Source organism: Crocodylus porosus, unplaced genomic scaffold, assembly GCF_001723895.1.
Source record: "Crocodylus porosus isolate Cpor-Errol unplaced genomic scaffold, CroPor_comp1, whole genome shotgun sequence".
NCBI classification, from domain to species: domain Eukaryota; kingdom Metazoa; phylum Chordata; order Crocodylia; family Crocodylidae; genus Crocodylus; species Crocodylus porosus.
This window is the reverse complement of record NW_017728886.1, coordinates 152,211,348-152,238,349: the sequence shown is the minus strand read 5'-3', so window position 1 is coordinate 152,238,349 and position 27,002 is coordinate 152,211,348. Positions and strand designations below refer to the sequence as shown.

The 27,002-nt window shown below is 40.9% G+C and overlaps 1 protein-coding gene across 1 annotated transcript in view; it reads left to right on the top strand.

Annotated features, from left to right (window-relative positions):
- LOC109312924 (orofacial cleft 1 candidate gene 1 protein homolog) overlaps positions 1-27,002 on the top strand; it is an 80,126-nt gene that overhangs the window by 9,643 nt on the left and 43,481 nt on the right. The window contains exons 2-3 of the mRNA XM_019539330.1: positions 20,280-20,368; positions 25,695-25,757. Coding sequence (XP_019394875.1) covers positions 20,280-20,368; positions 25,695-25,757 — 152 coding nt within the window. The remainder of the gene's footprint in view (positions 1-20,279; positions 20,369-25,694; positions 25,758-27,002) is intronic.

Here is a 27,002-nt window from a genome sequence, read left to right as displayed (position 1 = left end):
TGGAAGACTACCAGTGTCTATCATAATAATAAAGTGAATTCTAAATACATGTTTCATAAATATATGTTTTGCTGCCCCCCCTCTGAAGTTATGCCCCCCCACCCCATGCTCGCTCCTGCAGACCCCCCAATGGCTGCTTTGCCTGTTCCCATCCCCCACTTGCACCCCTTGCCCCCCATGGCTGCCCCCCAACCCTAGGGACTGTCACTTTAAAGAAAAAAAAAAGAAAAAAACCCAGGAAAAACAAGCCTCTACTTACCCTAGAAGCAGGGGCTCGGGTGGGTTCTGGGGCCTCCTGGCAGAGCCCTGGCAGGCAGCACATGGCAGCAGGGGGCAGGAGGGCCCAGGTGAGAGGCTGCTGGGGTTGTCCCTCTGCCCCAGTGATACACATGGCAGCTGGATTGCCGGTAAGTGCCAGGGTTTTTTTTGTTTTGTTTAATTTTTTCTATGGGGATGCTGGGATAGCAGGGCAGGGAACAGGAGCTTTGAGGGGCCTGGTGGGGGGGCTGGGGCCAGGCAGGGCAGGGATTGGGGGGACTTGGGGAGCAGGCGGAGGGTGGGACTGGGCTGGGGCCCCCCCATAGTCTCCTCCCCCCTTCTCCAGTCCCCCCCTGACCCCTTACCTACCAGCACTGGAGCCTGGGTGCTGTAGCACACTGCCTGGCAGACTGCAAGCTTCAGTACCAGGGCGAGGGGCCAACCACAGAGATGCTCTGGCATCCAGAGCGTCTCTGTGGAGGAGCCAGCCTCTGGTTGCCTCAGGGCATGGTCGAGCGTGCCCTGCCCTGCTTTTTTTAAACTCCATTTTTTTTTAGACCTCTATCCAGGGGTTTGAGACAGGGCAAGAGGCACGTGCACGCTCATTTGGATGCACCCTTGCAGTTCTTGTTTCCTGATAAACTGGAAGGTGCTGGAAGGTGGGTTAGGGAAAGGTCTCTCTAATAGAATGCAGGAAAGATGTGAGCCTTCCTGTGCCTGATGGAGTGAAGATGCTTCCTTTTTTTCTAGCCCTTTAATCCTTCCACAGGAGGAGAGGACAGTGATGCTGCAACAGTGGGCTAAGACAAGGTGCAGAGGCTTGATGACAGGCCTATATCAGATGGGAAGGATGGATGGCATAATGACCTGCACTGTACAAGTTGTTGCTGGTACCTTCCTGTGAGTTAATGAAGTTGTAGCTTAGTTACATATCCTTTGCATTCTTCTTTCGTCTTGCATGCCTGGGATAATACAGTGTTTGCTGTGAATAGCCTGCCTAAAAGCTCACAAACTCGTAATTATAGATTGAAAAACTATTTTAATTACTATTATGTGTTTTCCATTAGGAATATGTTAAAAAGTCATCATTAGGAGTTTAAAAGCATGAGAGCAACAAATACAGAACAAAACAAAAAGCCCTGTCCACCCCCTAACAACCAAACCAAAAAAAACCCCCCAGTGGGACCACCTCTAAAATTCTTTGTAGTTTTGCTTCTGTATTGGTAGGCCAGGGGCTAATAATTTATTTGTGTGAGAGAGACAATTCTAAAAGGTACACTTTTTTTCTCATGGAAAAAGGAGAGCTAGAAGGAAACTCCAGATGGCTATTCAACATCTTTACTATCCTGACAGTTAGAAAGTTTGTCCTAATGTCTAATCTAAATCTCCTTTATTGCAAATTAAACCCATTACTTCCTGTCCTATTCCTACTGGAATGGAAAATGGTTTAAAATTTGTCTCTTTGGAACAACCTTTTACATATTTAGGAACTGTTATCATGTGTCCCTTTTGTCTTTTCAAGACTAAACAACCAATTGGATGGGTCATGCTTTTTATCAGTTTGACTGTTTTTGTTGCTCTCCTGGACTCTATTCTGTTGGTTTAGATCTGTCTTGAAGATCTCATGCATGTATGACACCTTGCAAACATTAGCATTATTATTGTGAAGCATCTACACAAAACAACTGACAGACATGAATGGATAGAGGAATGCATCTTGTTGCATAGCAATCCTGCTATCATAGAGTGTATGGGACATCATGCAGGTGCAAAGGCCTGTCTGTATGGGTTACTTGACGTTTCTTAAACCCAAATCTAGATAAAGGACCTTCTCTTCTAGCCTTTTCCTAAAAGATTAATCAAATGTTAATATTCTAAAGATTAATTCTGGATGGTCTTGAATCAATCAATTATCAATTTTGGTCAGCTGTGTCCAGCAACACTGCAAGTTGGTCAATTAACACAAGTATTCAGTGGGGCTAATAAGTTCATCTGAAGAAGCACTGTGTGGACATAGTTACATTGCTTCAGGTTTAGGAAGCCACCTGCAGAGTGCAGCTGCCTTACAGAGTGAATTAACCGTGTAGACATGCCCTTTTACTATGAAATAAATCATCGACTTCTCTGTTGATGGGTCTCATTGCCTTTGTGGCAATGAGGTGTATTGGTCAGTTGGTTACAAAAGTGCACAGCTGAGGAGCACTGGGAAGGTCCCAGCTCAAATAGTGTTGAAAATGCTGGCAGTGATTGACCCCGGAGTGACTCTAATTTTCAACTTTAATGGCCTGCTTTATTTGAATGAAATCAGAAATGAGCTTATCACAGCACTGCACCACACATCTCTGTTTAAATTTAAAGGGCAGGGTAACCTGGGGCTTGACCTAGTTGAGGTATCTCAGCATAGTCTGATCCAGAGAATGAGGTTGCAGTAACAAAAAGAGGCCAAAACTCTGCTTTAGTTGGAAATTCATAATGGGCCAATAAAACATGAAGGGGTGGGGAGCTGATCTGAAAGCGGGTATATCAATTATCCAGGACATCTGGTGACTATGCTGACTCAGCAGCTTTTGCTGATAGACCTGTGACCAGAGAGCAAGGCTATTCCCTCTATCATTTTTTGGGGACTGCAAGAGAGGGCAGGCAATGGTAGAAACTGTATGTCCTGTACTGCAAACTGCTACAGGGAGGTGCAGTATAATGTATATATACTTGAGAATTATGCTGCTAGATAGACCTATTACTGCATTCCATTACTGATGTTTTATATCTGAGTGATTCTCAGAAATCTTTCCTAAGAAGAGAAAGTCACCATAGGCACCCCCCATAGCTTCCCCTGTCTGGAAAGGAGCAGCTCCACACTGCACACCTGCTACTTCTCAGTTAACACTTGATAAAATCTCTCCTATTACTTCTGTCTCCATTGGAGTCAAGATATCTTTCTGTCACTGCTTGTTTCTCAAACCAGGTGGATAGATATTCCAGGAATTATGGTCATCATGTTTATCAGGTGCCTTACAATCTTGTGTACATATCTTCCCTGTGTTAAAAGTACTTCAGGGGAAATTAGCTACACTTAATTCATCTTGGTTGTGACCCAGTTACATTCTGTGATGATACCTTAAGAGCTATTACTTTTTCCTTTATTTACCAGACACTGAAAGGAAATGTAGCATGATTTTCTTATTTGTGTCCAGCTCCAGTCCCTGAGAAAGATGTGTACATCCCTCTGAGCTCACAGAGAAACCTAAGACTGGAGAGGCTTCTCACGATGACAGGCCATTCTTGCACCTGTTGAATGTGCCAAGAATCCTCTCATCAGTGGAACCTATACGTCACCATTGCCATAGAGACTAGGATGGGGATACAGTTTCAAAAAGAGGAAGGCCAGGAACTGAGAAGGTAAGATAGAGTTTTCTATAAGACATATTAAACATCAATACTATTATTGTTTAATGTTTTGATAGCAGTTTTAAATAGACTTGTATACAAAAGAATGGCATGGGTTTGTTTCTCACTTTAATTTCTGGCTAATGCTCTCATGGCAATAATTAAATTAACATGCCATTAAGAGATGGTATAAAACAAATACTTGACCCTGCTAGAATCTTTTAATGTCAAAGATGAGTGAGTCACTACCTTGTGTGCTTACCTGTTTGGCACAGAAGATGAATAATTTTCAGGCATTGGGAAGTAACATTCCCTTTCCTTACCACTTTCCTAAGTCTCATCATAATTTAGCAAGGGTACTGATATAAATTAATTATATGTATTGTTTAAATATGCTGATCTTTATATTAGTTCAGAACAGTTAAAGTAAGCAAGTTCTGTCCCTTGTTACGTGTGTAGGTAGAACTATCTCTATAGTTTCAGTCAAAATGTTTATTTTATCTCCTTTCAGTAGTGTAGTGAATTATTCAACTGGGATAATTCAGTTTACATATTGCCAAGGCTTGACAAAATTCTGCAACTAAGTAGATAATTTTCATATCTGCAATTGTAAAATAAATGTTCTTATCATATTTTTAAGAAAATGATATAGGTACATGAATCATGGATTATGACTCCTTCACTGTACAGCTTTGCCCAAGGGAAGGTGGTAGCAGGGATTTTTTTTGGGCGGGGTGGGGGGAACCCCAGCATCAATCTTTAGTAGTTATTGGGTGTATCGAAGAAGTTATTTGCAGTTGTCTGATCTAGGGCAGAATGGTTCAGAACAGCCCTATGACCAGCTGGAAGACCAACTTGGGATTACTATGACATACCTCCTGTACTGACAGGTGGAGGGGATTTGGCATAGGAGCCAGCTAAACCGCTTCTACAGGTAGTGAAATCCCACCCCTTTTTCCATAAGGAACTAGAGTAGAACCCAGGACAGATCCCAGGCCCTACATTCTGAGCACGTCTCAAGGCTCTTGACTATTCGTTGCATGAGGTGACTGCTGCTGCTTCTTTTTTTTGCTAAAGTATATCTACTAATTAAATGAAAAGCAAAATCTCATAAACAGTACTCTCAGCTGAAGTTTTCTTTAATTTTCCCAAGTTTTTTTTACATATTATTAATTATTTCTTTTGTGGTACTATCCAAAAGCTATTTAGTCATGGTTCAAGGCCCCTTTGTGCTGGGCACTACACAAACAGAATGAAAAAGATGGTCCTTGTCATTTTATAGGGCAGGGGTCGGCAACCCCCGGCACACATGCCGAGCATGGCACGCAAGACCAGTTTGCTTGGCACACCACCACCAGCCCAGGCTCTAAGCAACTGCAGCCAGCCATGGAGTCCAGGCTGTTCCCAGCAGGTGGCTGGGAGGCTGCAAGCCCTGCTGCAAGCAGACCAGGCTCCACAGGCCAGCTGCAAACAGCTGCTCCAGGCTCCGCCATGTCAGCACCTTCCAAGATAGACATTGTGTTTTTTTCAGCACTCTGGCCAAAAAATATTGCCTACCCCTGTTATAAGACATCTAACAGGTTTTATAATCAAAGTATAGGACAAAAAGAAACAGATGGGTACAGCCAGGAAAGCACGAGGAAGCAATGAGACAGTTTTGGTCAATAAAATCAGCGGTGATCTTGGTACACCAGCTACTGAAACACTGCCAGGGTTTTTTGTGGGCATCACAGCAATATAAACTTAATGCTCATAACTGATGCTAGTTTGATAACTCTGAAGACTAAAATCTCCAATTGTATGTAGTACAGATGGGGAGACAGTGTTGTAGAGCAAGTTTTACCATCAGTGTAGTTCAGCCATGTCTCGGAGGGACCTTGTGTGTAGGCAGGAGACAGAGTCTTAGGGTGCTTGTAGATATGTGGGAGGCTGCTCCGATGTGCTGCAATTATAATGCGTCAGAGCAGACTCAATTAATCAAGACTGCTGGAGTGTGCTAATTAGCATGCTCCTGTAGCCTCTGTGTCTTGTGTATCAGCTTCCCCACACTTCAAAATGACGGTGGGAGCACTTTAACTTAAGGTTGTTCAATGTGCTTTAGTTAAAGCGTCCCCACTGCCATTTTGAAGCGTGGTGATGCTGATACACAAGACACTGTAGCACTCTAATTAGAGCAGCTCTCACAGCTGCCTTAATTAAAGTGCTACCCCCTCCTCCCTGACACCCTGAAGCACATGTAAAAATGCCATTAGTCTCTGTATCTAGCTAGTCCTTGATCTCTCCTTCGAGACTGTCAACAATGAGATTGGGTGCTGGGGCCTGGTGCCACCCCCACCTATCCCTGCATGTTGGGATAAGTCACCTGCAGGGCCCATAGCTTCCCATGGGCTGGAAATGAATTGGTGGGGGAGCAGTACACTGCTCTCTCACTGCTAAATTTCTGGATCTGCAAGCCAGATGACATGGGGTCATGGGCCAGATCTGGCCTGAGGATCGGGGTTGAGGACCCCTGTTTTAATGTTTCAGTGATTTCATTTCCCAAGTTTTATAACACAGTGTACTTTAACTGAATTGTACCTGGTGACTCTTGTGATAATTCATCCACCCAGATTTTAGTCATCTTCTGGCTTTCTGTTTCACGATGTTCGTTCTCATGCTGTTCCTCACAATGAGTGAGAAAGTCTATGTAGGTTATTTTTCAGAAATGATTCACCTTCAGGTATCAGTCTGCATTTTAAGGATGTGCTTTCTGTTAATTTATTCATGCTTTTTAGAGAACTTGAGAAATAAAACAGGATCAGACTCCAGTGTCCATTGTGTTTAGGTCCTGGGCACTGATGGCAGCCAGCAAAAGTTGCTTCAGACAACAGTGGAAGAAAACACACATTGAGTAGATAAGAGAGACTTTGTCTCTCTTCCTAGTCTCCCAGTAGCTACAGGTTGACTTAAGTACAAGGCTCTATTTATCTTTTAAAACTCTTTTAAAAGCAAGACATTCTGGTCAGAGACATACTTCTGATCATCCATGCCTTTGGGTGATCCATTGCTTTGTATGTTTATTATGATTTAAGGGGACCTATGCTGTTCTCCGTAGTTAAGGAGAGCTATGTCCTCTTCCTATCTGAGTTTTTTCCATTCCCTGTGTCATTGTCCTATGTAAAAAAGTTGTAATTCAGATGATATGTTTCTGTATGAATAATTTGTCAGGGCAGGACAAGGATGAAACATCTTACTAATGCAGCAATAAATTTCAGACCAATTTTGACCAATAAGGGCATGTCTACACTGCAGAACGATCATGCCAGGTGGCTAGTGAGAGTCAAGTGCTAATTAGCTTACCTGAAGCACTGTAAGAACTTGATTCTTAGAGAAGCAAGTCTAATTGCTATCATTGTGCTGATAACATGTGGTAGATAGTGCTGGGTGGGACAGGCCCATGTACCATTATGTTCCATTTATGACCAAATCAGCAAAATGCTGCAAACGGTATAGTATAATCAACTACCTTCACTTTAGTGGTGTTTTGACGAATTGTTTCTTAACAGTGAGACTTTCCTTGGATGTAAGATTATTTTATTAATGTAGGCATGTGTATTCATCCTCTGTGTACATACGTGTGTGTGTATGTGTTTCAAGCTTTCTTCTCCCCCATCTCCATTATTTCTCTTATTTGGAGTCTCAGTGACATCTTTTAAATGGATTGTTCTGGGTATTTAGGTTCTAGAGAATTCTGTTTGGAAAGCATGTTTTGAGTTATGAAGGCCTGAGGAACATTGGTGGGAGGCTAGTAGCGAGCCAAAATAAATGAGCAATAGACTTGCTTATTTTAGACATTGCATTATTTTTCTTATCTCTTAGTGTGGCTTAGAAATCTTGACATGCAAAATGGTGCATCATTTGAGAATGGTGAGGATATGACATCCAAGTACATCTCATAAAAATGTACTACACTGAATAGCAACTTATTAACAAATTGCCCTATCTAAATCTTACAAATATGTATGTCATAGCAGAATCAGTTTCACAATAATCAAAATGTATCCAATGGAGAACAATGTGAATTCTCATGGAGTAAAAGAAATGGACATATGTTAGGAAAATAAGTCCCCCACAAAAATAACCAAGTGGAATGTGAAAGTATGCAAAGAAATTGTTGACCTCAAGGTCATCAGTAAAAATGAACTGGGGAGACAAGATCTAGGCTTCTTCAGTCTTGAACCATCTTAATAGGAAAGACCATTTGAGGAAAGGATCCCTGAACTTTCTAAAACTTATGATCTTTGTTAGTAGTGTTGAAGTAATGTTACTGCTATGAAGGTTCAGGAGATATGAAAAAGGCAAGAGCTTTTGTGGGTGATATCTTTTATAGGCAAGCTTTCAGGTACCACAGTACCCTTCCTGAGGCTTGGAGACAGAAACAGACACAGCTGAGCTAAATGGCAGCAGGAACAAAACCTTGTCAAGTGTAGGGGATTTCTTTAGGGTATTTCAAGCTGACCCCTCAAAATTACTCCTTACTTTTGAGTTTTAGGCCTAGTTGTCATCTTCAAATTGAAAATACACATCCCCAATTTCCTAAGGCCAAGTGTAATCTAGAACAGTGGTTCTCAAACTTCTTTGTACCAGGACCCAATGGCCAGTCCCAACCTGCTATCCTCCACCTCCAGTGTGTGGGGCTGGGGGTGGGTATGTGGGGTAAGAGGGGCATGTGTGGGGCATGGGGAGGTCCTTGAAGTTTGGAACTCTGCCAGCCTGCAGGAAAAAGCTGCGGTTTCCCACACTTTTCTCCCTTAAAGGACAATACATTTTTAAAGTTTGCTGATCCATTTTAAAATTTTGTTCATGACCCTTTCATATATTCTTGGGATCCACTTTTGGATTGTGACCCACAGGTTGAGAAATGCTGATTTAGAGTATGTCTCAGACCAAAAGTGAAAGTAAGGAAATGGCATTAGAGTACTGGCAATGAGAACAGTTTGGTTCCCAACTGAACTGCTACATAATGAAGGGAGGACATGTTGTCTCCTTCCCCAAAAGTTCTGACAACTGTCCCTCTTGGAGGTGAGGATGGGAGTTTGCTGGACTTAGTTACTAGTTATCTTAAATGGGAAGAAAAAGTGTGAATTTACTGGTTCTGTACAAAGAGAAAGGAATGGAATTGTGGACAAGGCCCCTTGACCCTCCGCACCCATCCTCAGGAAGATAGCAAAAAAATTAAAGTGGGATCCCAAGTCATTTTAAGGTGGCATGGTGGAGTGGTGTAAGATCCAGAAGTAGTTTTCTGGGTCTGATTCAAATCACTTTGGTACAGGTTGTCTTGATACAGTTTCATACCTTCATGGTCCCTCAGTGCAAAAGAAACCTTGGAGTGCTATACTTGGGCAAACTGAAATTGCAAAACCTATGAGCTGCAAGTTTCACAGTTCCCCTCCTTGGAGAACATTCATGGATGAGTCATATCCTGCATTACCTGGCACTTGCACAATCCGGGGGAAATGGCACAATATGATTCTTTCATGTTAATTTACACGAGACTGATATTTGTTGGAATAAATTTCTCGTCATGTGGTACAGCAAGATACGTATCTGTCAACAAAGACAAGCAAAACAAAGATATGGATCAGGAATAATGGACCAGAAGCAGCAGAAAATAGCAATGACACTTAAATCATGAATATGTTTTTGTTTTGCTTTGTTTTACTGGAAGGCCAGGTGCACAAGTTAGACCAGTTCCCAAACCAGTTCAAATTAAATGACTATTGTTTGCGAAGCAGCTCACTGTCAGTGACAATAATATGAAGATAAAAGAGTTCTTTATCAAGTTTCCTAATTGTTGTTGTTGTCTAAAAATATGCTGTGCTCTGTGCATCTTGGGTATTCCCTTGAAGTGGGAATGAATCCAAGTGAAATACTTGATATCCACACTTGACCCACAAAAAATTGTTGCAAGTATTTGTTTCATCGCAGGCATAAAGGAGAAGTTGGCTCTATAAAGTTCTAATCTGGAATAAAATTTAGAATTTTTTGTTTTCATATCTACAGTTTTTCGGGAAATAGTCATACTAGGAGAAACTGGTTGCATCTACACATGCACTTTACTGTGGTATAGACTAATTAGCTGTGGAGTAAAGCATCACTGTCTACATGTGCAATGGTATTAGGCTGCAGTAAACTAATTAATGCTGCAATAAGATAGTAATGTTAGAAACAGTACTATTTTATGCTGGAGTAATTTACTGTGATTAAACACACACACAGACTCTGACTGTAGCCATAAATTGTACCTGGTCAGCCCAGCCAGCAGTGGGCCAGTCTCCTGCCTACTGCCTAGTCACACGTCTCTGCACTTTCAGCACCCTCATGTCCCAGCCAGCCCCTCTGCTGCCCAATATCACGACCCAAAGCCCGGGGCTAACCCCCCATGTCCCCTGCCAGTCCAGGCCTGCTCCACCCTGGATCCAATTGTTGGGTGCATGTACAGAAGTGGTGCCTGGGAGTAGTTTACTTCAGCTCAAACTGCTCTGGAGTTTATTGCTTCACATAAATTACATGTGTTACATGTGTTATCACATCCTTTGTACTTTTAAAAAGAATCTCAGATATAGGCTAGTATCCTCTATTTGAATGAAATGGCATAGTTGTCAAAAATGCACTGGGTCATGACAATTTACACCGGCCAAATCCAAAGCATTCCTATCAACAGGAGGCATGTAGGTTTCCACCCTTCATCTATTATTGGAGTTTTTTTGTGTATTTGTACTAAAGAAATTATATCTTGGGTTTTGTATTCTTTTCTTGCCAAGTTAGCATTCAAGGTTAGAGCAATTTTTCACACCCAGAACTAATTTTTTTTTATTCCCTCACACCTCCTTTCAAGTCTCCATGTGCTAGGTAAAGCATTTGCTAACGGTTAGTAACTTTCTACACCTGTAGTTCTGTCATTTTAGGAAACTGGAATAGGTTTTCCTTACTCTAGCATGTTAAGATACAATGTGTGCCCCTGGGCTGAGTGCCTGAAAGTATGCAGTAGCACCAATCACAGACAGTGTGAAGACAGCAGCTCTGAGGGCCTCGAGCTTGTCAGCATTGAGACTCTGAGCATTAGTAGTTCAAACTGAGGCAATTCTTACATGCTATGATATAAAACCAGCCTGTTCCTGTCATCTTTGCACCAAAGAAAACTGTTTGTTAGTTGATGAATAAGGTCTGAAGTGTAAACTTCACATTGAGACTCATGCAATTACCTTACGTGTTTTTGAAAGGAGGGAAATTTGTGCTTTTAGCTTGCTTTCACTCAGATGTCAATATACTGTGAGGGATTTCTTCTTGTGAAATGCCATGCAACAGGATTGGATAGGGCTGCGTAAAATATTTCTCTCTCATGAAAACACTTCAGAAGAAAAGGGATTGTTTTTCATGTTTGCTCCAAGTTCATTAAAAACAAAGAGTTGAATGAAGTATTTGCATGTATATTTTAAATTCCATATTTTCCTCCACTGGAAATTAGGAACATTCAGACCCCCATTTTTATCTTAAATATTTTGAGACACCCTACTTTCCGGCCTAAAATTGAGACATTAGGCGTGACTCATGTCCGTTAAGTCTGTTTGCTGCTAGTCTCACAGTAGAGAGGGTACTTCAACCCAAGGGCTACTCTCCACAGTGGATGGGCCCTGCCCAGAAGCTCCTATGCTAGCCAAACCCTTTAAACATTGGGGCTTGGCATGCTTACATTTTGGCAAGGTCACAGCAGGAGTGTGAACCCAGGGTTGAGAGGGAAGTGTTATAGACATGGACAGTATACAGGTAACTCCTCAGCTGTGGTCAGCTCGGGTAAGAATTTGGCCCTGATTTTGGACAGAGACCAATTTGAATTTCACAAGCTGCACTACATATAACCCTCTGCAGGACAGTATTTAAATGACAATTATTAATGGCATAGAAAGGAAAAATTACTCCCTTCTATACCTTCTGTTCATTGAATAGTTCCTTAAATGGAAATATTTCTGAACCACTAGAACTAAGCATGGTATGTATAATTAATAAATAAGATAATTATACACATACACATCTATCTATAGATAGATAGATAGATGTATATTAGGGGTGTGCGAAATGGGCCATATTTGATTTGGGTTTGGATTTGGCCTGATTTGGGGGACAGTGATTCGATCCATTGATTTGGATCACTGCCTCTATTCGATTTGGCCAAATCCAAATCTGAAGATTCGATGCTGATTTGGAGAATCAGTGATTTGGACATAGACACAGATTTAAATGTTTTTTCTACATACTTCGAGGTACAAGGCACGGATTGTGAATACTGAGATGGTGGGGTGGATGGAGCATCCCAGAGGAACACGGGGGGGAGGGCCCGTGTGCTCAGGGGCGGATCCCCCTGCTTCCCACTGGCTTGGAGCCCCCCAGACCCAGGAGGAACCAGTTGCTGAGCCAGGGGGCAGGGGGAGGGTCCCCTATGCGCTCTGCAGTGGATCCAGAAGTGGACCGTAAGTGCTTCAGGTCCCCTTCTGGGTCCACCACCAAGTGCACTGGGGACCCCCCCCACACCCCCGTGGGACACTCCCTCTTCCCCACTATCTCAGCATTCAGGAGCCACCTGGTACCTTGAAGTATGTCGAAAAAACATTTAAAGCTGTGTCTTTGTCTGAATCATTGAATCTCTCTTAATTGATTTGGAGGGTTCCGATTTGATTCAGAGAGATTAAAGGGTCTCCTGATTCAGTTTGGATTTGGAGATTCGGCTGCTGAATCGAGGCGAATCTCCATTGAATCGCATCGGTGACTGAAGCTTTGCACAGCCCTAATGTATATATTTATATCAGATATATTTTTAAAAGATCAGATACAGTTATATCCATTTTACAGTCTCTAACACTGAGGAGTTCAGTTCATTGAAGTTCAGCTTAAAAGTCCAGACATAGCAAGTTAAACTTCAATTATATATGTGTGTGTGTGGATTTATTAATTTATATAAATTAAATTTGACTTGTTCTAAATCTGGATCCTACTACTTTTAAGTTCAATCATTCACTGAACTGATCTTCTCAGTGCTAGAGACTGTAAAGTAGATATAACTGTATCTGATAGTTTTGAGTGAGGCTTTTGCTGATATTTTAACTAGAGTAGAAAGAGCAACCGGTAAGCTGATCAAGGGGATTTTTCACATTTTTGGGACCCAATTCATCACAATGTCACTTCATTTTTTTGGTCAGTATAACTACTACTGGGAGGAAAAAAGGAATTAATTCACTGGAGATTAGTTCCTTTAACGTTTATATTGTAACATTACCACCTTAAAGACACGCTGTGCTTCCTTTCCATCCAATGGCATGGGATCCAGTGAATCCCAAATCTGTCATTTAATACCTTAATTAGTATTGCTCTCTTGGCAGTGTATTTTAAGACAGGGAGAGGATGTCAGAGAGGTTATCCTATGCTACTCAACCCTAATAATAGTTGCATGAAATATACATTGTCTTAACAGGGACACTGACTTATAAGGTTCAAAAGGAAAGAAAAATCACCCAAGGAAGTAAAATCAAGCTTAAAGCCAGTCACACTTTCTCAGCTATTTTAGATATAAAAAAATTGTTTAGCTGATGTAATTAAATAGCATTAAAGTCACAGTGATTTTCTGTGGAAAGGTGAACTATAGGTCAGGCTAAGGTTGCATTCTTGAAATAATGTTAGACTGCACGCCTGTGTCCTCATGGGATCCCATTCATATCAGTGGATGAAACAATTCATCCAGACAATGCGCGCTGCAGGATTGGAGTCTATCACACCTTATGTTTTGTTGACATTATTTAACTTGAATACAAAGAACAAACACTTAGGAGAAACCATTCTTCGAAAGATTCAACAACCTCACTTCTTTTAAAGTAGGGCTGAAATAGTTCTTGAACTATCACTTTGATTCTCCATCCAGCAAAAATATGGCTTAAAAGAAATGAAAAAATAGAAAAAGAAATAAAAAAGAAATGCAAAGAAAAAGAAAGAAACCTTTCAAACATTTTCTTATGCATCATAAAGTACAAAATATGGGTATAGACCCTTTTTTCCACTTTTACATATCACCTTTAGGGAAAAACAAAAATGTTTAAAGCGACTAAGCAAAGGCTTAAACTTAACCTAGAGGCAAATCAGTAACTTTATACTGAAATGTCATTCCTTTATGTGTTCAGGAGAGTGAAATGAATAATGGAGAAGAATTTATCCACTCATCTTGGGATAGGCAGCCACCTGGAATATAGTTTCCATTTGCTATACTTTAAGATTTAGCTTGCAAGAATATAGTGATCCAGGGCCTGAAAGGATATATTAAACTGTTTATGCAGTATTTTTCCATACTTTATTACCTGTGCTGTTTTAGGAGTAAACCACAGGGAAACCCATATAGGAGAGGGCCAAAAGAGGCTGAAGATCACTTCAGAATTTTCAGGAAAGCATCCCTTTTAGTGTGAGCAGTTTGGGATGATGTTTTATGGGGAAAGGGCAACACCTCTCACTATCTTAGCTACAGGGCCTCTAGAAAAAGGCAATTCCAGGTCAACGGCAAAAAAATTCATTCATTGTAGATGGCAGTAGTTTAGTTAGGCTGTATTGGCTGTCCCTTGCTGCCTTCAAGAACCAGTATATTCGTGGTTTCCCCACTTACTAAAACCTGTGATGGCATTTAGAAGGCAATGAAATTGATTTAAGACCAGAATCTTTCATGGACACTTATGGACTGAGATGAATATGGTGGCATGAATATGGTTGGTTCCCTTTTTTGATACTTGCATCCCAAATCCTACAAAACATCTATTAGAGCATATTGCACAAAATGGGTCATCACTCGAGCACAATGATATGTACTTTCTCTGTGACTGGAGTTAGGGGGGAAACTGTCTCTGTAGAGTTCCTTCCCCTTGTATCAACAGTGTGGCTATGCCAGAGTTTATTATTTTCTTTACTGTTCCTGTTGCCCTCTCTTTTATTATGAATGTATACACCTCCAAAGCAGTTGGATGAATCAGTCTGTCAGTTAGAGTGTGGTACCAAAATGCCCCAAAGTCATCATCCATATAGACTACCACCATTTTCTAATAAATTTATCAGAGGTGTGATACCATGACCATAAGATGTTAAGATTCCTTTAATGCAATGAACCTTTTAGCTCAGCTAGGGTACTGGAGCACTCTGGGGTGTCTTGAGACCCTTTCAAAGGTGCTACAGGTTGCCATGCAATGCTAACATTCTTAAGTGTGCAAACATGATTCACAAAATAAACCCAGACATTTCAAATAGGAATCTATAGTGCTAAAACATTCTGACCTGTTGTTATCTTCCTGAGTTCTTTGCAACAGAAGAATTGTTTTTCTGTAGTCAAAAAAGCAAATGAAAAGTAGAGATGTCATTTTCCAAGAGGTGCCTCAGATCTAAAACAGTTGAGAACCATTTGTTCTACTGAGTGAGGTGCCAGCCGTTAGACAGCTTGGGAAGGAGCTATGTGGGAGATTCACAAGCTTGTGACAAAGGAATTAAATACTTCTTTTGTATTGGGTACTTTAGTCTATTTATGGTCTCCTGGGGAGGAATTTTAAAATTGGTCATTAGCCTCAAAGGTGGTTTGGGGAGGGAGGGAGACTTCCTGAACTCAGAAAGAGTTTGTGATGGTTTTAATGTGACTTCATGAAAATTCTTGTTTTTAATATTTAAGTTAGTTGCTCCTAGTGTGACTCTGGATCTTTCCCATAATATATTTGACTTGCAAAGAAAGCAAATTAAAGAGGAAATGGTCATGATTAACCTTTCTGGTTTGAAGCAAACCTAGTTACATTGCAGGCCCAAACCATCACAGACATGTTTACCCTAGATCAGTAAAATGTTGAATCAAACAAATAATTCTATTATAAATGGATAATAGTTGGCCCTTCCCTCTGCTATGCTAGGCTCTGCCATGCTGGGCTCCCAGTGCCCTTAAAGAGTGTTATGGACAGACAGATGGACTAAGGCCTGAGGACCAAGTTACACGAAGAAGGCGATTGGATTTGAGGCAACATCAAGAGAGCTGTGCAAATGAGTCCCAAGAGAAGGCTACTGTGAGAGGATAATTAGATGCACAATGCCATCAAGAATGCTGTGCAAATGAATCGCAAGAGGAGGCTGCTGTGAGAAGACGATTAAATACGTAACATAATCAAGAAAGTTTTGCAAATGAGTCCCAAGAAAATGCCACTGTGAGAAGACAGTTACATGCACAACGCCATTAGGAAAGTCACCATCAAGAAAGTCACCATTCATCCATCATTCTTAATGGGAAATTCACTAGTACTGTTATAAGCATGAACCACGATCCACTGGAACCAACAGAAGACTACCATTAACTTCAGTGGGCTTTGGATCAGGCCCTTTGTCTTGCACTATAGATTTCATAGATATTAGGGCTGGAATGGACCTCATGAGATATCAAATACAATACCAGTGCTTAATAAGTTAGAGTCAAATAACTTTGTCTTTCCCTCCCTTCATCATTTTCTAAAGCCCGGTGTCCCGGAGAACAGGGTAATGAACAGGACTCACCTGCAGCTCAGCACCCTGAAGGGAGGGGAGTAGACGAGGAGGGCTATGGGGCCCAGCTGGCCGGTGAGCACCAGGACCGGGAGTCATGGTCGCTTAAGGGCAGGTCAAACGGTGTCACCCCATGACTGGGGAATGAGGCCAGCAGATAAAGGACGTACCAAAGGTGGCGTGAGGCCGGGGGTGCAGGGGTGGTGGAGCCCCATGAAGTGACCACCGAAGGATCCTGGGCCACGGAGTATCCTGCATACCGACCCCTTACACCGAGGAACACCAAATCGTGGTGGGTGAGAACGGGGTTGGGGACATGGAGAGAAGAGAGCGACTCCAACACTGACAAGATCCCAACAGGTGTTTGACACCTACCTGCAAGGCAACTTGAGAAAGGTTAATTGAAGCCCAGTGGTCACACCCTGCTAAAGCAGTGGTTCTCAAATGTTTTAGACTCAAGGCACGCCTTGGAAAAGTGCCAACTTTTATCAGTTTATTAGAACAGTACCCTGTTTTGATTCTATTTATGGCAGTATCAGCATTTGCACTCTAGAAAGCCCATCCTTTTGAGAGTGTATAGCTCAAGATATAAAAATATGGCCTCAAGTTGATATTTGAAATGGAGAAAAAGGTAGAAATATTTTTAAGTAGCATTGATTATTTTAATCTATAGCTAGATAGATATCTATATAATATATAACATATATATATATAAAAAACATATAGGTATATATTTTTTCTGGTGAACAGTAAATACCTGAATCTGCTTGTATTTAGAGCTGTGCAAATGAGAAATTACCCTACTGAAAACACTGGGTTTACACCAACATAGAGTTGGGTCTTCAAGATGTATTGCAGTCTTAACTTCAACCTTGAACAGCTGTAATTATATGTGCCTATGAAGTGAAAACCAATCGAAATAATTATAAACTGCTTCAGTTGTATCAGACTTTATCACCTGTAATAATGAAACTTTACTTGCCCCAACTATCATTATTTATTCTGTATGTCTATCATAAACTTGACTACCTTGGTTTCTAGAAAAAGGGAGGAGGGGAGAAGTATAATCAGAAATAAAGTGGCAGCAACCATATCTACCTTCTGTTGTATAGTGTTTTAAAAATGTGGATAATAGATAGCCATACTGTGGCTCTGAAAACACTCACACCCATGGGTAGTCTAGCCAAATTCATTGGAGCTACTCATGCAAGTAAAAACAAGCACCTAAATGTTTTTAGGATTGGGGCCTGTATAATTACGCAGCTGGTTAGACTGTTTACTTTTCAGCCCTCCTACTGCATTTGTCATGCAATATATTTTTCAAAATAGTGATAATTATATCATCATCCAAATTAGACATGGGGGAAAGGTTAATAATATTCTCTATATCTTAATGAAAACTAAATTGTCCTGTACATTGCAGTATCATAAGTGAGTACATAATACGCTTTATATTTAGAAAAATCCAAGGACTCTTTTTTTTAACTGTAATCTGTAATAGTGAGAAATGTGGCATTAAAAACTGTTTTTAGGTAGAAGCATGGGTGTGGCCAACAAAAGCCAAGAAGCAGTCAAAGTATACTGACTTTTAGTAAGGTATTTTGGGGAAAAGGCTTGTTGTGAACTGGCTTATCTGCTTCCTGGAGCAGCAAAATGCTTATGTGTTATGTAAGTCCTGTTAGATTCAAGTAGTGCAGAGGCCTTCTTGCTTATCTTATTCACAGAGGTGACTTCACTTCTTGTTACTCAGTCAGACTGCTCTCAACCCTAGTGTGCATGAACAAGTAGAGGGGAAAGGGTCAAGGATAACTGCAGACCATGTACTCAGAGGAGTATAGGTATGAACAACTGGTGCCTCCCATGACTGGGGCAGCACCATAGTGGTGAGTGGTGAGCAGGGACTGCCCGCAGCTACTGCTGACCGTGTTGGCAGTGGGGTGGGAAGAAATGTGTGGGTGGCAACCATCCACAGAAGCAGCTTCGGCAGTGGCCAATCTCGGGAAGCAAATGCCCCCCTATAGCCTCCTCCCCCTGCAACACATTGCCTATGAGTCTAGAGATTTCTTCTTCCATGTTCTTCATAGTGTAAGTTGCTCCAACGTCTGTGAGAAGGAAGTGCTGCATCTCCCTTAAGGGACTGCAGAGGTGAAAAGCTGTAGAGATGGGAGCAGAGCATATCACAGGGGTGGGCAAAATGTGGCCTGGGGGCTGGATGCGGCCCACCAGGCCATTTTGTCTGGCCCACGGGGCCCCTAAAAAATTTAGAAAATTAATATTAATCTGCCCTGGGCTGCCTGTCATGCGGCCCTCGATGGGTTGCCGAAACTCAGTAAGCGATCCTCCGCCCAAAATAATTGCCAGCCCCGGTGTATCACCATACAGAATGATTCAAAGTGCACATATACCTTGTGCTCTAGAGAGATGAGTTGAGAGACACAAGCCCAGGGGAATGGTCCACTGCATGATCAGCTTGGTGCCACAGTTTTTGTGTCCTGTACTGTTCTTTACAGGCATGGAGCAGATGACAATGAAGTTACGGAGAAGGGAAAAATATGGAATCTCATTTTTATAGACTTTTTACAGTTATGGCCTTTTATCAAAATATATTTCTTTTGGTCTGATTTTGCATTGACCTTGGAAGTCATTATTCATTTATTCCTTGTCTGAAGACTACCTCATATCCATTCTGCAGTGGGATACATGACCAATATTTAGCATTTATTTCAAAGAGAGTTTTGATTCAGAGATTCAAACCCAAGAATGAGACATTTCATTTGTCATGTATTGAGACTGGAGTATATAAAACTAGGAAATAGGTGTCACCAATTGAAGATATTCAGATAATTCAATGTACACTATACTTTTAGGTGCCTAAGAAGTGAAAACTAAAGGTACAATTATAAACTACTTCAGCTATATATCTTCAGACCAAGTGAAACTCGCTAAGTGGTTGGTTTGTATGGAATGCTCAACTACTATTTCTGCTTCTGATAAATAACATCTGAAAATTGCCATAACTAATCTTATTTATTCCATATTATATACTTGACTACCTCAGTTTCCCTTTGTTTGCTATTCAGCTGTTGTGTCTTATTCACGGATATGTGACAAAGAAATGCACTTACTATGAGGAATATATTGATATATACCGTCAATGTCAGCTGGAATATAGAGTAAAATAAAGGGGAGTAATGAGAATGTATAAACAAACAGCCTATGCTGTTTCATGTTGACACATATATGACACTAATCCAGAACCTTATGCCAGAGGCAAGTGAAGTATGTTTTGAAACACTAGAGGTATTCCTTCCGGGAATGCTCATATGGTACGATTTCTGTCTCATTGCTTTCAGTCAGACTCCACTGATCTATTAACAAAGGTATCAATATCTGCAGTGGAAGATATGTGGGATGTATTATTTCTGAAGATGTCTTTTTTGCATCTTGCAGTACACACTGATATACTTGTTAAATTCTAGCAGCAAAGAGATTTAAAAAAGTATACAATTTTAACCTATAGTTAAAGTATACCAGTAGCAACCTTTTTATAACACAGGTCATGTACTAAGAAGCACAGCTTCATGTTGTAAAGAAATGCATAGAAAATGTTGCTCTAGTAATCAGAGCTTCAATTCAAGTGCTGGAGTATATTTGTGTAATTTTGCAGAATCATTTTCTTTGCACGTGTGTTTTCATAATAGCTGAAAACAATAGCTGAAAACAGAGACAAGAAATAGAAGTTCTCACAGAAGTTCTAAACTTCACAGATGGTTCAGACAATAATAGAAGTTTATTTCCTGAAAACAAGGTTTTATGACAGAAATTCTGACTCAGCTTGTGAGAAGGAGTCGGAGATGTTGTCCACTAGAAATAGGTAAGGCCATGTTTTCAGCCTTCAGGTTTCCAAAGTTATTTACCAGGTACATTCACAATGGATATTCTTCATCTGCTGAATTTATTAATCACTTTTGTTCATGGTTAATATTTCTAAATGTACTATAGTGTAAAGGATGGAAAGATGTTCACTTATTTAAATCTCTCTAGTGATTTGTGTATTTTAGGGATTGTTGAAAAGGCTGATACTTTCATACTGTTGGAAAAAGACCAAATTATTTGGAAATACCTGGATTCAGAAGCAGATATAGTAAAAGTAACAGATTATAAGTGGCTGGGGATTGAAAAGGAGTAAGGGTGGCTGCAGTAACACATGGCCTATGGCAGCAGAGGCCCGCCTTTTTGGGAGATGTGCCACAAATAAGTCCTGAATGCTTCCCAGGTGTCACTCCACTCCAGTCCCCTTCCTCTGGTGATCTGCCACTCTGCTTTCTGTTCCTGACCCTAGGCTCTCTGCTTGATCTGCTTTCTGTTTCCTTACCTGCACTCTGGCCCAGTTTACTGCTCTGCTTTGCTTTCTGTTCCTGGCCTATCTGCCATTGTGCTGCCTGTCTTCTCCCTAATCTGTTGTGTGCCACATATAGAGGCCACCTGTGCCACTTGCAGCACCTGTGCCTTGGGTTGGTCACTTGGCCTATGGAAAGGTAAAAATTCTGAAGTTTCTAATACAGTAGGATAGTGGAAGATCTACTGGTGTACAGTCTACCGGTATTTCACCGCTGCAAACATCAGGACTATTGCCCAAGTCCAGCCATACTTCTGTACTCTATGTTTTTATATACTCAGATGTAACTTCCTCCCCTGAAAAAGCATTTTTACTTTGTGGAAAAGCCCAGGTAAAAGCATGCTCAGAAGAGAAGCCAGATAAGGTAGGTTTGCTGAGTAAGAGTTTGTGGCAGCTTAGAAAGCACCCTCCCAAGCTGCAAATTATCAAGATTTTCCCTCACAGATGAAGGGCTTTAGAGGTCCCAAAAGCCAGCCTTAGGAATCCTCAGAGGGGATGGTACAGTTCAAAAAACATCTTGACGTCCATTTTGCTGGGATCATTTGATCCCAGTGGTCTTTCCTGCCCATGTGCAAGGGGGCTGGACCTGATGATCTGTAAGGTCCCTTCCAGCCCTTCACAACTTGTAAGGTGTCTAGCCTATGGAATAAACTCCCTCCAGAGGTGATGCAATTGCCTACCCTGGAAATCGTCAAGAGGAGACTGGATAGTTATCTTGCTGGAGTCACCAGACCCCCACCCGTCTTTCCTGCCTGGTGCAGGGGAGCTGGACCCGATGATCTTCCGAGGTCCCTTCCAGCCTTACAGTTGATGAACCAATGAATTATGAAACTTATGGTCTCAAGCAAACCAATGACAAACTTCTATTTATAACACATCTTTGCGTTTTCAAGGGCCTCTTCATAGAAAGAGCTGCAGCTTTGCCTCTACACCAGCCAAACTCTTAAGCATGTGGTAAGCTTGAAGTGTGTGAGTAATCTCAGACAAGTATGGTTGAAGTGAAACTCTTACTTAAGAGATACAGTAAAAAATAAAATGAGATCTGAAATGAGTCTTGAGAATATGATCTCAGTATGATACCAGAATAAACCGGGAGAAGAGGCTCCCGCTGTTGTTTCAGTGGTCATCTTTGCTGAACGTAAGTGACTAGATTCCCCTCTGCCCTCCTCCTCCACCTTGATACACATTACCTGGGATTAGAGAGATCCAAAAGGAGTCATAGATAGGCTGAATTATCATTCCCTTCCTGGTTTTTGCCAGTATTGTAGTGTAGAGCTTCCACCATTCCCCCCACCCCTTAATATGTGAAAAAAACAAGACTTCTAATGAAGAGAAGTGAAGGAATGAAGAATTCAGTCATTTTCCCCCATTAACATAACATGGCTTCCTCATAACTTGAGCCCGTGGAATCAATCTTTTTTTTCACCAAACACTGATGTTCTGTCAGTATGTATCAATGTTAGTAAGGTTTCTGAGGAAACCTTTGGTTCCAGATTTCTTTGGAAGTGACCGCTTCCAGAGAAGGAGGGTGAGCCCCAGATAGATCCAATAGTGAGTAACTTTGGACTTTTGATCCCAAACCAGATGTTTAGTTGCAACCCAGATGTTCTAATGATTTTGTTTTCATTCTGATGTGGAACAAAAGTAAATTTCAAAAACTTGAGGGTTATTGTGAAACAAGACTGTTGTTCTCTAGCCAGCTCTACTTGTTAACTAAGAAGGCAAGATACTGATTTTTATGAGTACTTTGGTATAAATGCTTCACAAACGGCTGGGCCAGGCTGAGTTCCTGGCTGCCTACAGACTCTGGCTGCTTGTTTCTGTCTGTACGTGCTCATCCCTACTACTGCAGCCGCCCAGAGTACCTGCCTGGGCTACCTGCATTAATACAATTTTAAGATAATACAGGCAGATCTCACAAACTCTTTAATCCTAGGTCATATGTACTGAGCTGCTTGATAGAGCATGAGCTGGGTCTGTCATGTTTGTGGAGCAAAATGAAGAGGAGCACTAGTGGAACCTACTACCTTTTCATTAGGCCACTCATGATAATGTCCCCTTTCAGGGTAAAGTACTGAGCCCATTCTTGTGATTCATCCAACTTCGCTGCTCATTTGGAGAAGCAAGCAACTATTTCCATAAGAATAGTAGTGGACCTATACCAGAGCTATAAGATGAACACTGTTAGACTTCGCATAAATTAAGATGTGGATCTAGATTTCTCCACTGATTCATAAAATTTCCATGTCAGTTTTGAGAAGATGTGGAAGATCCAAACTCAGCATTTTGGTCAGCCCTTGTGTCAATGAGTAATTCATTCAAGGTTGCACTATTTATCCCTCCTTATTTTTAAGGCAACCACATTTTTAATGGCAGCTTTTTAAAATTCTACTTATAAGGGGATCTTTCTTCTCTATGGGCTGAATTCTTCATTTGGTCTCCTCTAGCTGCTTCATTGCATGCAGCATACACAAAGACATATTTTAAAAAGGAAATGAAGGATTGCAGGGTGAAAATGATGCAGATAGGGCACTATGGATGCTGATGCTTTGGCACTGTACTCAATGGGTGTTTATCTGTGAATTCAAAAGGAGGAGAATTAGGTCATAAGTGGATTATTGAACCCTATGGAAGGAAAGCAAATGGGAATCAATTGATAAAATGAATCTGCTACTGTCTTTGCACAGTGCACTGATAATGGCTCTGAGACTCATGGTTTCTGGGTTATTTTTTGTGTCTGATGAGGACTTGATATGTTACCTTAGATATATTGCGTGATCTCTGCATGCCTGCCTTTTACGCATTATGGGGAGCAACGGCAGTAAAGAATTTCAGTACAAACTCAAAGATAAAACCAGGAGATGATATAGGGGCTTCCAGGATGACAGCAGCAGAAGGAATGTAAGAATTTCCTTGAATCACCACAGAACTAAAAAATGACCTTTAGCAGTCAGAAGAGAGCACTGATATCCTGTAGAGGTGACAAAAGTCAGCAGATTCTCAGCACTGCTAGTGACTGAGCAGAGGAAAGAGTTTGATCCTGTGCCTAAACAAAGAAAAGGAAGACGCCTTCATTTATTCCTTGCCTTGTACAGAAAATGAAAATTCAACCTCCATTTATTGTTCATTGACAGCAACAGAAAGACTCCCATTCACTTCATCAGGCATTGGTCAAATTGCAGGGAGAACTTATTCACTGATTAAGAGAAAAGGTATAGGACTGCAGCCAGAAGGTGGTAGAAAGCACTCTACTTGGGCATTGGGGTGGAAACTGTCTGGTGTAGATGAGGGTTAGGATGTCTCATCTATACAGGACACCTCAGCAGGGTGGAAGTAGCCAGTGGGTAAGGTGATGCCTGAGGAGCTATTGGGAGGGACCATGCAGCAGCTGGGAGAGGAATCAGCAGGCTGACTAGGTGGGGTCAGTCATTTGGCTAGGTCAAAGTCTAAGGTCTTGCCAAGTTTAGTGGCTCATGGGGCTAGCATGGATAAAGTGCACTGGTTTCTGTAGCCAACAGCATATAAGGGAGTGATGTGACTAGCACCATACGTGGCCATCTTTGTTTGGGCCATCAGGCCCAAGTGATCAGCTACCCATTTAAAGCTCGGTTGAGGGTGGATGGAGAGGCCTTTCATGTGAATGCAAACCAGAGTTCAAACTGTAACCTCTGAAACCATAGCAAATGGCTCAGAACCATTCTGCCAGTGTGTGCCATACATAGTTAGGTACTCCACCTTTATCTAAACTGGTGCATTCCTGTTTGAGCATTTCATGTTTATTTAGTTTAATCTGTACTTAAGGAACCTGTGTTTTAAAGTTTTCATACAGAAACATTTTTATTTAAAACAAACAAAAATGCTGTAGTTTCTCCCTTTTTCAATCACAGAAAAGTAAAACAACCTGCATCCCTCAGGATATGCAAATAAAAGTGTTTAGGTTTAAAATTCTTGAGCGAACATAGATAACTGATATATTTCCTACTACTAATTCACTGCAAAGTCAGAATACATGCTTATGATGGACCCAGTTCTGCTTTCCTTATATTTAGTTAGTAATAATACACTGGGTGCGTATTACCAACTGCAATGACAGGGCCCTGTTCAGGTGAACTTTTTAGTTTGTGTCTAAATCCCTGTTGAAAACAACATGCATAATTTTAAGCATGCATTGAAGTTCAATTGATTTCGATGGAACTGAAACAAATGCTTAAAGTATGTATGTATATGCTGCCCTGAATAAGATGCTATCTGGTATCAGGGCCACCAGAAAACAGCAAACACTTCTGGTCTACAAGAGCAAATAAATGTTAGATGGAATATTAAAGGTTGTATTCAATTTTTGAAGGATTTTGTTTTTGTTTTCAGCCTCTGCCACATAATCTGAATGCATATTTTTACATGAATATGAAGAAAAAACTGAAAATGGAAAAACAATTGCTGTTCACTTTGAGACTGATCATGGTAGTTTTGCCATTGATTTTAACAAACAAAGGGTCAAACCCTAAAGCTATATTACATGGGTAGCTTTTTTTTCCATGGCAAAGCAAGTTATTAATAAGATATTTCAGACATTTTTATTGGAATATCTATCATTTACATGTTTAAATGATGCTAAAATGCATGGGATATGAGGAAGCAGAATGCTTAGAGACACAAAGTACTTAATTGTCTTCAGATTAAGTGTAGTAATGCCAGTACAAACTCCATGCATCCTTTGCGATTACCATAGGGTGACCTGGAATGACTGATTTCTCTAGGGTTACAAGTTAATGCCTTCTGCCCACAAACACATCTGTCTCTGTCCTTATATCTTGTGCCATATTTTGCCTTGACTTATACCTTGGGTTTATACCTTGTTGATCTCTCTCTTTTTTTCCTGTAAGATTGACATGAAGACACTAAACTGTTTTCTCTCTCCTCTTCAGCTGGGCTTCATGAGGACTGCAAGAACAAAAGATCTGTCCCTGTACTATGCTCTCTAAACATGTGTGCTTACTTTATATGGGGATTAGCTGTAGCTGTGTGTGCAGGTTGAAATCTCATATAATGTTGGATGCTTTTCCCTCTTTGATTATAGGTAGAAGTGTTTTCTTTACCCTGTTATATCTCTGAAAAAGGGCAGATTGACATGGACAGGGAGGTAAGTAAAAATAATGTTTACATTAAAAAAAAGTAGTTATTCCTAACATTTTGATATTCTACTATTATTTTGTAGGGTCGTAGGAGGGAAGTTAGCAGACACGTAGTCTCCTTTATATCACTGACAAGTAAAAGGGATGATTAACGAGTGTTGCAGACTATGTAGTAGGAAGAGAGGGCCTATAGAAGTTAAACAAAAGTGCCTTCAGAATTCAGAAAATTCCCATGTTCCATAGTAGGACCTCATTGTGCTTGTCTACTGTTTCTATTTTTGATTAGATTTATAAACACAGCACCACATATTTTCATGTGGCTTATAGCCCAGGGGCAGAATGAGATTGACTGCACTGAAACTGTGAGGCTTGTGAATTTCGGGCAAGGGATAGAGTGAAATAAGTAGGGTAATTGTTTTTGTGGAGTGACCGTGGGACCTCCTCTGTTCTGAATTACACATGGTTCAACCCTTTGACCTACCCAACCTCGGCAATGCCTGGTAGATCTCCTAAAGCTGTGCTGAAAGGTCCTATCAGTGACATGTTGGAACATTATCTGTCATGTGAGATGTGTGCCAACAACCATATTAAACTACATTAATTACTAGTGAGGCCGCGTTTGTGACAATCGCAACTTCATTTTAACCCATCGTCGTATTGGTTATTGTTTAAACAGGATGTGCAGACAGGGATAATTTTATGGAATCAAAATGAAGTGTCAAGGTTTTATTAATAAGTGGCACTTTTTAGTTCATTTCACTTTCTTTTTATTTTTTTCACTGATTTTTTTTCCTTTGGTTGTTCTTATTGCCACTTTTATGTTTCAAAAATTAGAAAGGCAGTGGCAAAAAAGGCCCCTGAACTCTTAAAAACTATAAAAGAATGCCAAATTAATTGTTGCTACTTATTTAAACACAATGTAACATGTTATTGCAGTTCATTTTAAACTGTCTACATAAGAAATCCTTGATATCAAAAACGCACAGGTTTTTTGTGATCACCCATGAACTTTTCCCCTGCATTTAGATGTTTGTAGCTTTTTCAGAGTCAATGTGCCATTTGATAAGCCAACCTTACATGGGTCTGAAACAGAAGGATAGAGTAAAACCTCTAAAACAGCTTTGTGTGGGGTAGCGGGGAGGAGGGGGGGCTGAGAACGATCAATTCCTATTGAAGGCCTGATATGCAGGATTTCAGTATAATCAGAATGTTAGGATGCGCATGGCCTTTATAGTTTCATAGTTTCTAGGGTC